The sequence below is a fragment of the Hemitrygon akajei genome, chromosome 22, assembly GCF_048418815.1.
Source record: "Hemitrygon akajei chromosome 22, sHemAka1.3, whole genome shotgun sequence".
Taxonomy (NCBI): domain Eukaryota; kingdom Metazoa; phylum Chordata; class Chondrichthyes; order Myliobatiformes; family Dasyatidae; genus Hemitrygon; species Hemitrygon akajei.
In genome coordinates this window covers 2,755,780-2,765,751 of record NC_133145.1, presented here as the reverse complement: position 1 = coordinate 2,765,751, position 9,972 = coordinate 2,755,780, and the positions used below count along the sequence as shown (strand labels likewise).

The 9,972-nt window shown below is 67.2% G+C and overlaps 1 protein-coding gene across 1 annotated transcript; it reads left to right on the top strand.

The window, feature by feature from the left end:
- Nucleotides 1-1,245: 1,245 nt before the first annotated feature.
- On the top strand, nucleotides 1,246-4,987 carry LOC140714914 (uncharacterized). Its single transcript, XM_073026581.1, has 4 exons — nucleotides 1,246-1,409; nucleotides 3,241-3,382; nucleotides 3,464-3,592; nucleotides 4,146-4,987. Exons 1-4 carry the CDS (start codon nucleotides 1,246-1,248, stop codon nucleotides 4,935-4,937), a joined length of 1,227 nt encoding a protein of 408 aa, XP_072882682.1. The 3' UTR covers nucleotides 4,938-4,987.
- The last annotated feature ends 4,985 nt before the right edge of the window (nucleotides 4,988-9,972 follow it).

Sequence of the window (9,972 nt, the reverse complement as noted above, 5' to 3'; positions counted from 1 at the left end):
GGGGCGTCTGGTCAGAACGTCCGGAGGTCCGGAGAGCGGGTCGGGGCGTCTGGACAGAACGTCCGGAGGTCTGGAGAGAGGGTCATGGCATCTGGACAGGACGTCCGGAGGTCTGGAGAGCGGGTCGGCGCTTCTGGACAAAACGTCCGGAGGTCTGGGGAGCGGGACGAGGCGTCTGGATAGGACGTTAGGAGAACCTGAGAGCAGGTCGGGGCGTCTGGACAGAAGGTCCGGAGGTCTGGAGAGCGGGTCGGGGCGTCTGGGCAGGAGGTCCGGAGAGCGGGTCGGGGCGTCTGGACAGGACGTCAGGAGGTCTGGAGAGCAGGTCGGGGCGTCTGGACAGAACGTCCGGAGGTCTGGAGAGCGGGTCGGGGCGTCTGGTCAGAACGTCCGGATGTCTGGAGAGCGGGTCGGGGCGTCTGGACAGAACGTCCGGAGGTCTGGAGAGCGGGTCGGGGCGTCTGGACAGAACGTCCGGAGGTCTGGAGAGCGGGTCGGGGCGTCTGGTCAGAACGTCCGGATGTCTGGAGAGCGGGTCGGGGCGTCTGGACAGAACGTCCGGAGGTCTGGAGAGCGGGTCGGGGCGTCTGGACAGAACGTCCGGAGGTCTGGAGAGCTGGTCTGGGCGTCTGGACAGAACGTCCGGAGGTCTGGAGAGCGGGTCGGGGCGTCTGGTCATAACGTCCGGAGGTCTGGAGAGAGGGTCGGGGCGTCTGGACAGAACGTCAGTATGTCTGGAGAGCGGGTCGGGGCGTCTGGAAAGGACGTCAGGAGGTCCTGAGAGCTGGTCGTGGCGTCTGGACAGAAGGTCTGGAGGTCTGGAGAGCGGGTCGGGGCGTCTGGACAGAACGTCCGGAGGTCTGGAGCGCGGGTCGGGGCATCTGGACAGAACGTCCGGAGGTCTGGAGAGCGGGTCGGGGCGTCTGGGCAGGACGTCAGGATGTCTGGAGCGAGGGTCGGGGCGTCTGGAGTGGACATCAGGAGCTCCTGAGAGCTGGTCGTGGCGTCAGGACAGAAGGTCCGGAGGTCTGGAGAGCGGGTCGGGGCGTCTGGACAGAACGTCCGGAGGTCTGGAGAGCGGGTCGGGGCGACTGGACAGAACGTCCGGAGGTCTGGAGAGCAGGTCGGGGCGTCTGGACCGAACGTCCGGAGGTCTGGAGAGAGGGTCGGGGCGACTGGACAGAACGTCCGGAGGTCTGGAGAGAGGGTCGTGGCGTCTGGACAGGACGTCCGGAGGTCCTGAGAATGGGTCGGCGCGTCTGGGCAGGAGGTCCGGAGAGCGGGTCGGGGCGTCTGGGCAGGACGTCCGGAGGTTCGGAGAGCGGTTCGGGGCGTCTGGAAAGGACGTCCGGAGGTCCGGAGAGCGGGTCGGGGCGTCTGGAAAGGACGTCCGGAGATCTGGAGAGCGGGTCGGGGAGCCTGGACAGAACGTCCGGAGGGCTGGAGAGCGGGTCGGGGAGCCTGGACAGAACGTCCGGAGGTCTGGAGAGCGGGTCGGGGAGCCTGGACAGAACGTCCGGAGGTCTGGAGAACGGGTCGGGGCGACTGGACAGAACGTCCGGAGATCTGGAGAGCGGGTCGGGGCGTCTGGACAGAACGTCCGGAGGTCTGGAGAGCGGGTCGGGGCGACTGGACAGAACGTCCGGAGGTCTGGAGAGCAGGTCGGGGCGACTGGACAGAACGTCCGGAGATCAGGAGAGCGGGTCGGGGCGTCTGGACAGAACGTCCGGAGGTCCGGAGAGCGGGTCGGGGCGTCTGGGCAGAACGTCCGGAGGTCCGGAGAGCGGGTCGGGGCGTCTGGGCAGAACGTCCGGAGGTCCGGAGAGCGGGTCGGGTCGTCTGGTCAGAACGTCCGGAGGTCCGGAGAGTGGGTCGGGGCGTCTGGACAGAACGTCCGGAGGTCCGGAGGTCCGGAGAGCGGGTCGGGGCGTCTGGACAGAATGTCCGGAGGTCTGGAGAGCGGGTCGGGGCGTCTGGACAGGACGTCAAGAGGTCCTGAGAGTGGGTCGGGGCGTTTGGACAGAACGTCCGGATGTCTGGAGAGAGGGTCATGGCATCTGGACAAACGTCGGGAGGTCTGGAGAGCGGGTCGGCGCGTCTGGAAAGGACGTCCGGAGGTCTGGAACGCGGGACGAGGCGTCTGGATAGGACGTTAGGAGCACCTGAGAGCAGGTCGGGGCGTCTGGACAGAAGGTCCGGAGGTCTGGAGAGCGGGTCGGGGCGTCTGGACAGAACGTCCGGAGGTCTGGAGAGCGGGTCGGGGCGACTGGACAGAATGTCCGGAGGTCTGGAGAGCAGGTCGGAGCGTCTGGACAGAACGTCCGGAGGTCCGGAGAGCGGGTCGGGGCGTCTGGGCAGAATGTCCGGAGGTCCGGAGAGCAGGTCGGGGCGTCTGGACAGAACGTCCGGAGGTCTGGAGAGCGGGTCGGGGCGTCTGGTCAGAACGTCCGGAGGTCCGGAGAGCGGGTCGGGGCGTCTGGACAGAACGTCCGGAGGTCTGGAGAGCGTGTCGGGTCATCTGGAAAGGACGTCCGGAGGTTTGGAGAGCGGGTCGGGGCGTCTGGACAGGATGTCCGGATGTCTGGAGCGAGGGTCGGGGCGTCTGGGCAGGACGTTAGGAGCTCCTGAGAGCAGGTCGGGGCGTCTGGACAGAAGGTCCGGAGGTCTGGAGAGCGGGTCGGGGCGTCTGGACAGAACGTCCGGAGGTCTGGAGAGCGGGTCGGTGCGACTGGACAGAACGTCCGGAGGTCTGGAGAGCAGGTCGGGTCGTTTGGACAGAACGTCCGGAGGTCTGGAGAGCGGGTCGGGGTGACTGGACAGAATGTCCGGAGGTCTGGAGAGCGGGTCGGGGCGTCTGGACAGAACGTCCGGAGGTCTGGAGAGCGGGTCGGGGCGTCTGGACAGAACGTCCAGACCTCTGGAGAGCGGGTCGAGGCGTCTGGACAGGACGTCAGGAGCTCCTGAGAGCTGGTCGTGGCGTCAGGACAGAAGGTCCGGAGGTCTGGAGAGCGGGTCGGGGCGTCTGGACAGAACGTCCGGAGGTCTGGAGAGCGGGTCGGGGCGACTGGACAGAACGTCCGGAGGTCTGGAGAGCAGGTCGGGGCGTCTGGACCGAACGTCCGGAGGTCTGGAGAGAGGGTCGGGGCGACTGGACAGAACGTCCGGAGGTCTGGAGAGAGGGTCGTGGCGTCTGGACAGGACGTCCGGAGGTCCTGAGAATGGGTCGGCGCATCTGGGCAGGAGGTCCGGAGAGCGGGTCGGGGCGTCTGGGCAGGACGTCCGGAGGTTCGGAGAGCGGTTCGGGGCGTCTGGAAAGGACGTCCGGAGGTCCGGAGAGCGGGTCGGGGCGTCTGGAAAGGACGTCCGGAGATCTGGAGAGCGGGTCGGGGAGCCTGGACAGAACGTCCGGAGGGCTGGAGAGCGGGTCGGGGAGCCTGGACAGAACGTCCGGAGGTCTGGAGAGCGGGTCGGGGAGCCTGGACAGAACGTCCGGAGGTCTGGAGAACGGTTCGGGGCGACTGGACAGAACGTCCGGAGATCTGGAGAGCGGGTCGGGGCGTCTGGACAGAACGTCCGGAGGTCTGGAGAGCAGGTCGGGGCGACTGGACAGAACGTCCGGAGGTCTGGAGAGCAGGTCGGGGCGACTGGACAGAACGTCCGGAGATCAGGAGAGCGGGTCGGGGCGTCTGGACAGAACGTCCGGAGGTCCGGAGAGCGGGTCGGGGCGTCTGGGCAGAACGTCCGGAGGTCCGGAGAGCGGGTCGGGGCGTCTGGGCAGAACGTCCGGAGGTCCGGAGAGCGGGTCGGGTCGTCTGGTCAGAACGTCCGGAGGTCCGGAGAGCGGGTCGGGGCGTCTGGACAGAACGTCCGGAGGTCCGGAGGTCCGGAGAGCGGGTCGGGGCGTCTGGACAGAATGTCCGGATGTCTGGAGAGCGGGTCGGGGCGTCTGGACAGGACGTCAAGAGGTCCTGAGAGTGGGTCGGGGCGTTTGGACAGAACGTCCGGATGTCTGGAGAGAGGGTCATGGCATCTGGACAAACGTCGGGAGGTCTGGAGAGCGGGTCGGCGCGTCTGGAAAGGACGTCCGGAGGTCTGGAACGCGGGACGAGGCGTCTGGATAGGACGTTAGGAGCACCTGAGAGCAGGTCGGGGCGTCTGGACAGAAGGTCCGGAGGTCTGGAGAGCGGGTCGGGGCGTCTGGACAGAACGTCCGGAGGTCTGGAGAGCGGGTCGGGGCGACTGGACAGAATGTCCGGAGGTCTGGAGAGCAGGTCGGAGCGTCTGGACAGAACGTCCGGAGGTCCGGAGAGCGGGTCGGGGCGTCTGGGCAGAATGTCCGGAGGTCCGGAGAGCAGGTCGGGGCGTCTGGACAGAACGTCCGGAGGTCTGGAGAGCGGGTCGGGGCGTCTGGTCAGAACGTCCGGAGGTCCGGAGAGCGGGTCGGGGCGTCTGGACAGAACGTCCGGAGGTCTGGAGAGCGTGTCGGGGCGTCTGGACAGAACGTCCGGAGGTCTGGAGAGCGGGTCGGTGCGACTGGACAGAACGTCCGGAGGTCTGGAGAGCAGGTCGGGTCGTTTGGACAGAACGTCCGGAGGTCTGGAGAGCGGGTCGGGGTGACTGGACAGAACGTCCGGAGGTCTGGAGAGCGGGTCGGGGCGTCTGGACAGAACGTCCGGAGGTCTGGAGAGCGGGTCGGTGCGACTGGACAGAACGTCCGGAGGTCTGGAGAGCAGGTCGGGTCGTTTGGACAGAACGTCCGGAGGTCTGGAGAGCGGGTCGGGGTGACTGGACAGAACGTCCGGAGGTCTGGAGAGCGGGTCGGGGCGTCTGGACAGAACGTCCGGAGGTCTGGAGAGCGGGTCGGGGCGTCTGGACAGAACGTCCAGACCTCTGGAGAGCGGGTCGAGGCGTCTGTACAGGACGTCAGGAGGTCCTGAGAGCGGGTCGTGGCGTCTGGACAGTACGTCCGGAGGTCCTGAGAGCGGGTCGTGGCGTCTGGACAGGACGTCCGGAGGTCTGGAGAGCAGGTCGGGGCGTCTGGACAGGACGTCAGGAGGTCTGGGGAGTGGGTCGGGGGGGGGGATTGGACAGTACATCAGGAGGTCTGGGGAGTGGGTCGGGGGGGGGATTGGACAGTACATCCGGAGGTCTGGGGAGTGGGTCGGGAGGGGATTGGACAGAACGTCCGGAGGTCCTGAGAGCGGGTCGGGGCGTCTGGACAGGACGTCCGGAGGTCTGGAGTGCGGGTCGAGGCGTCTGGACAGGACTTCAGGATGTCTGGAGAGCGGGTCGAAGCGTCTGGACAGGACGTCCGGAGGTCTGGAGAGCGGGTCGGGGTGTCTGGACAGAACGTCCGGAGGTCTGGAGTGCGGGTCGAGGCGTCTGGACAGGACGTCAGGAGGTCTGGAGAGCGGGTCGAGGCATCTGGACAGGACGTCCGGAGGTCTGGAGAGCGGGTCGAGGCGTCTGGACAGGACGTCCGGAGGTCTGGGGAGTAGGTCGGGGGGATTGGACAGTACATCCGGAGGTTTGGGGAGTGGGTCGGGAGGTCTGCGGAGTGGGTTGGGGGGATTGGACAGTACATCAGGAGGTCTGGGGTGTGGGTCGGGGGGGATTGGACAGTACATCCGGAGGTCTGGGGAGTGGGTCGGGGGGATTGGACAGTACATCCGGAGGTCTGGGGAGTGGGTCGGGGGGGGATTGGACAGTACATCAGGAGGTCTGGGGAGTGGGTCGGGGGGGATTGGACAGTACATCCGGAAGTCTGGGGAGTGGGTCGGGGGGATTGGACAGTACATCCGGAGGTCTGGGGAGTGGGTCGGGGGGGATTGGACAGTACATCCGGAGGTCTGGGGAGTGGGTCGGGGGGGATTGGACAGTGCATCCGGAGGTCTGGGGTGTGGGTCGGGGGGATTGGACAGTTCATCCGGAGGTCTGGGGAGTGGGTTGGGGGGATTGGACAGTACATCCGGAGGTCTGGGGAGTGGGTCGGGGGGATTGGACAGTACATCCGGAGGTCTGGGGAGTGGGTCGGGGGTATTGGACAGTACGTCCGGAAGTCTGGGGAGTGGGTCGGGGCGTCTGGGCAGGAGGTCCGGAGAGCGGGTCGAGGCATCTGGACAGGATGTCAGGAGGTCTGGAGAGCAGGTCGGGGCGTCTGGACAGAACGTCCGGAGGTCTGGAGAGCGGGTCGGGGCGTCTGGTCAGAACGTCCGGATGTCTGGAGAGCGGGTCGGGGCGTCTGGACAGAACGTCCGGAGGTCTGGAGAGCGGGTCGGGGCGTCTGGACAGAACGTCCGGAGGTCTGGAGAGCGGGTCGGGGCGTCTGGTCAGAACGTCCGGATGTCTGGAGAGCGGGTCGGGGCGTCTGGACAGAACGTCCGGAGGTCTGGAGAGCGGGTCGGGGCGTCTGGACAGAACGTCCGGAGGTCTGGAGAGCTGGTCGGGGCGTCTGGACAGAAAGTCCGGAGGTCTGGAGAGCGGGTCGGGGCGTCTGGTCATAACGTCCGGAGGTCTGGAGAGCGGGTCGGGGCGTCTGGACAGGACGTCAGTATGTCTGGAGAGCGGGTCGGGGCGTCTGGAAAGGACGTCAGGAGGTCCTGAGAGCTGTTCGTGGCGTCTGGACAGAAGGTCCGGAGGTCTGGTGAGCGGGTCGGGGCGTCTGGACAGAACGTCCGGAGGTCTGGAGCGCGGGTCGTGGCATCTGGACAGAACGTCCGGAGGTCTGGAGAGCGGGTCGGGGCGTCTGGGCAGGACGTCCGGAGGTCTGGAGAGCGGGTCGGGGCGACTGGACAGAACGTCCGGAGGTCTGGAGAGCAGGTCGGGGCGTCTGGACCGAACGTCCGGAGGTCTGGAGAGAGGGTCGGGGCGACTGGACAGAACGTCCGGAGGTCTGGAGAGAGGGTCGTGGCGTCTGGACAGGACGTCCGGAGGTCCTGAGAATGGGTCGGCGCGTCTGGGCAGGAGGTCCGGAGAGCGGGTCGGGGCGTCTGGACAAACGTCGGGAGGTCTGGAGAGCAGGTCGGCGCGTCTGGAAAGGACGTCCGGAGGTCTGGAGAGCGGGACGAGGCGTCTGGATAGGACGTTAGGAGCACCTGAGAGCAGGTCGGGGCGTCTGGACAGAAGGTCCGGAGGTCTGGAGAGCGGGTCGGGACGTCTGGACAGAACGTCCGGAGGTCTGGAGAGCGGGTCGGGGCGACTGGACAGAATGTCCGGAGGTCTGGAGAGCAGGTCGGAGCGTCTGGACAGAACGTCCGGAGGTCCGGAGAGCGGGTCGGGGCGTCTGGGCAGAATGTCCGGAGGTCCGGAGAGCAGGTCGGGGCGTCTGATCAGAACGTCCGGAGGTCCGGAGAGCGGGTCGGGGCGTCTGGACAGAACGTCCGGAGGTCTGGAGAGCGGGTCGGGGCGTCTGGACAGAACGTCCGGAGGTCTGGAGAGCTGGTCGGGGCGTCTGGACAGAAAGTCCGGAGGTCTGGAGAGCGGGTCGGGGCGTCTGGACAGGACGTCCGGAGGTCCTGAGAGCGGGTCGGGGCGTCTGGTCAGGAGGTCCGGAGAGCGGGTCGGGGCGTCTGGACAGAACGTCCGGAGGGCTGGAGAGCGGGTCGGGGCGTCTGGACAGGACGTCAGGAGGTCTGGGGAGTGGGTCGGGGGGGGGGGATTGGACAGTACATCCGGAGGTCTGGGGAGTGGGTCGGGGGGGATTGGACTGTACATCAGGAGGTCTGGGGAGTGGGTCGGGGGGGATTGGACAGTACATCCGGAGGTCTGGGGAGTGGGTCGGGGGGGGGGGCATTGGACAGTACATCAGGAGGTCTGGGGAGTGGGTCGGGGGGGGTATTGGACAGTACATCCGGAGGTCTGGGGAGTGGGTCGGGAGGGGATTGGACAGTACATCCGGAGGTCTGGGGAGTGGGTCGGGGGGGGTGATTGGACAGTAGATCCGGAGGTCTGGGGAGTGGGTTGGGAGGGGATTGGACTGTACATCCGGAGGTCTGGAGAGCGGGTCGGGGAGCCTGGACAGAACGTCCGGAGGTCTGGAGAGGGGGTCGGGGAGCCTGGACAGAACGTCAGGAGGTCTGGAGAGCAGGTCGAGGTGACTGGACAGGACGTCCGGAGATCTGGAGAGCGGGTCGGGGCGTCTGGACAGAACATCCGGAGGTCCTGAGAGCGGGTCGGGGCGTCTGGACAGGACGTCCGGAGGTCTGGAGTGCGGGTCGAGGCGTCTGGACAGGACTTCAGGAGGTCTGGAGAGCGGGTCGAAGCGTCTGGACAGGACGTCCGGAGGTCTGGAGAGCGGGTCGGGGCGTCTGGGCAGGACGTCAGGATTTCTGGAGCGAGGGTCGGGGCGTCTGGAGAGGACATCAGGAGCTCCTGAGAGCTGGTCGTGGCGTCTGGACAGAAGGTCCGGAGGTCTGGAGAACGGGTCGGGGCATCTGGACAGAACGTCCGGAGGTCTGGAGAGCGGGTCGGGGCGACTGGACCGAACGTCCGGAGGTCTGGAGAGAGGGTCGGGGCGACTGGACCGAACGTCCGGAGGTCTGGAGAGAGGGTCGGGGCGACTGGACAGAACGTCCGGAGGTCTGGAGAGAGGGTCGTGGCGTCTGGACAGGACATCCGGAGGTCCTGAGAATGGGTCGGCGCGTCTGGGCAGGAGGTCCGGAGAGCGGGTCGGGGCGTCTGGGCAGGACGTCCGGAGATCTGGAGAGTGGGTCGGGGAGCCTGGACAGAACGTCCGGAGGGCTGGAGAGCGGGTCGGGGAGCCTGGACAGAACGTCCGGAGGTCTGGAGAGCGGGTCGGGGAGCCTGGACAGAACGTCCGGAGGTCTGGAGAACGGGTCGGGGCGACTGGACAGAACGTCCGGAGATCTGGAGAGCGGGTCGGGGCGTCTGGACAGAACGTCCGGAGGTCTGGAGAGCAGGTCGGGGCGACTGGACAGAACGTCCGGAGGTCTGGAGAGCAGGTCGGGGCGACTGGACAGAACGTCCGGAGATCAGGAGAGCGGGTCGGGGCGTCTGGACAGGACGTCAGGAGGTCTGGGGAGTGGGTCGGGGGGGAGGGATTGGACTGTACATCAGGATGTCTGGGGAGTGGGTCGGGGGGGGTATTGGACAGTACATCCGGAGGTCTGGGGAGTGGGTCGGGAGGGGATTGGACTGTACATCCGGAGGTCTGGAGAGCGGGTCGGGGAGCCTGGACAGAACGTCCGGAGGTCTGGAGAGGGGGTCGGGGAGCCTGGACAGAACGTCAGGAGGTCTGGAGAGCAGGTCGAGGTGACTGGACAGGACGTCCGGAGATCTGGAGAGCGGGTCGGGGCGTCTGGACAGAACATCCGGAGGTCCTGAGAGCGGGTCGGGGCGTCTGGACAGGACGTCCGGAGGTCTGGAGTGCGGGTCGAGGCGTCTGGACAGGACTTCAGGAGGTCTGGTGAGCGGGACGAAGCGTCTGGACAGGACGTCCGGAGGTCTGGAGAGCGGGTCGGGGCGTCTGGACAGAACGTCCGGAGGTCTGGAGCGCGGGTCGTGGCATCTGGACAGAACGTCCGGAGGTCTGGAGAGCGGGTCGGGGCGTCTGGGCAGGAGGTCCGGAGAGCGGGTCGGGGCGTCTGGACAGAACGTCCGGAGGGCTGGAGAGCGGGTCGGGGCGTCTGGACAGAACATCCGGAGGTCCTGAGAGCGGGTCGGGGCGTCTGGACAGGACGTCCGGAGGTCTGGAGTGCGGGTCGAGGCGTCTGGACAGGACTTCAGGAGGTCTGGTGAGCGGGACGAAGCGTCTGGACAGGACGTCCGGAGGTCTGGAGAGCGGGTCGGGGCGTCTGGACAGAACGTCCGGAGGTCTGGAGCGCGGGTCGTGGCATCTGGACAGAACGTCCGGAGGTCTGGAGAGCGGGTCGGGGCGTCTGGGCAGGAGGTCCGGAGAGCGGGTCGGGGCGTCTGGACAGAACGTCCGGAGGGCTGGAGAGCGGGTCGGGGCGT

Coding starts and splice junctions, on each gene's coding strand:
- LOC140714914 (XM_073026581.1), top strand. CDS start 1,246: ATGGGTCGGCGCGTCTGGGCAGGAGGTCCGGAGAGCGGGTCGGGGCGT. Junction 3,383..3,463: donor TCCGGAGATCTGGAGAGCGG/GTCGGGGAGCCT, acceptor AGGTCTGGAGAG/CGGGTCGGGGAGCCTGGACA. Junction 3,593..4,145: donor TCCGGAGGTCTGGAGAGCAG/GTCGGGGCGACT, acceptor ACCTGAGAGCAG/GTCGGGGCGTCTGGACAGAA.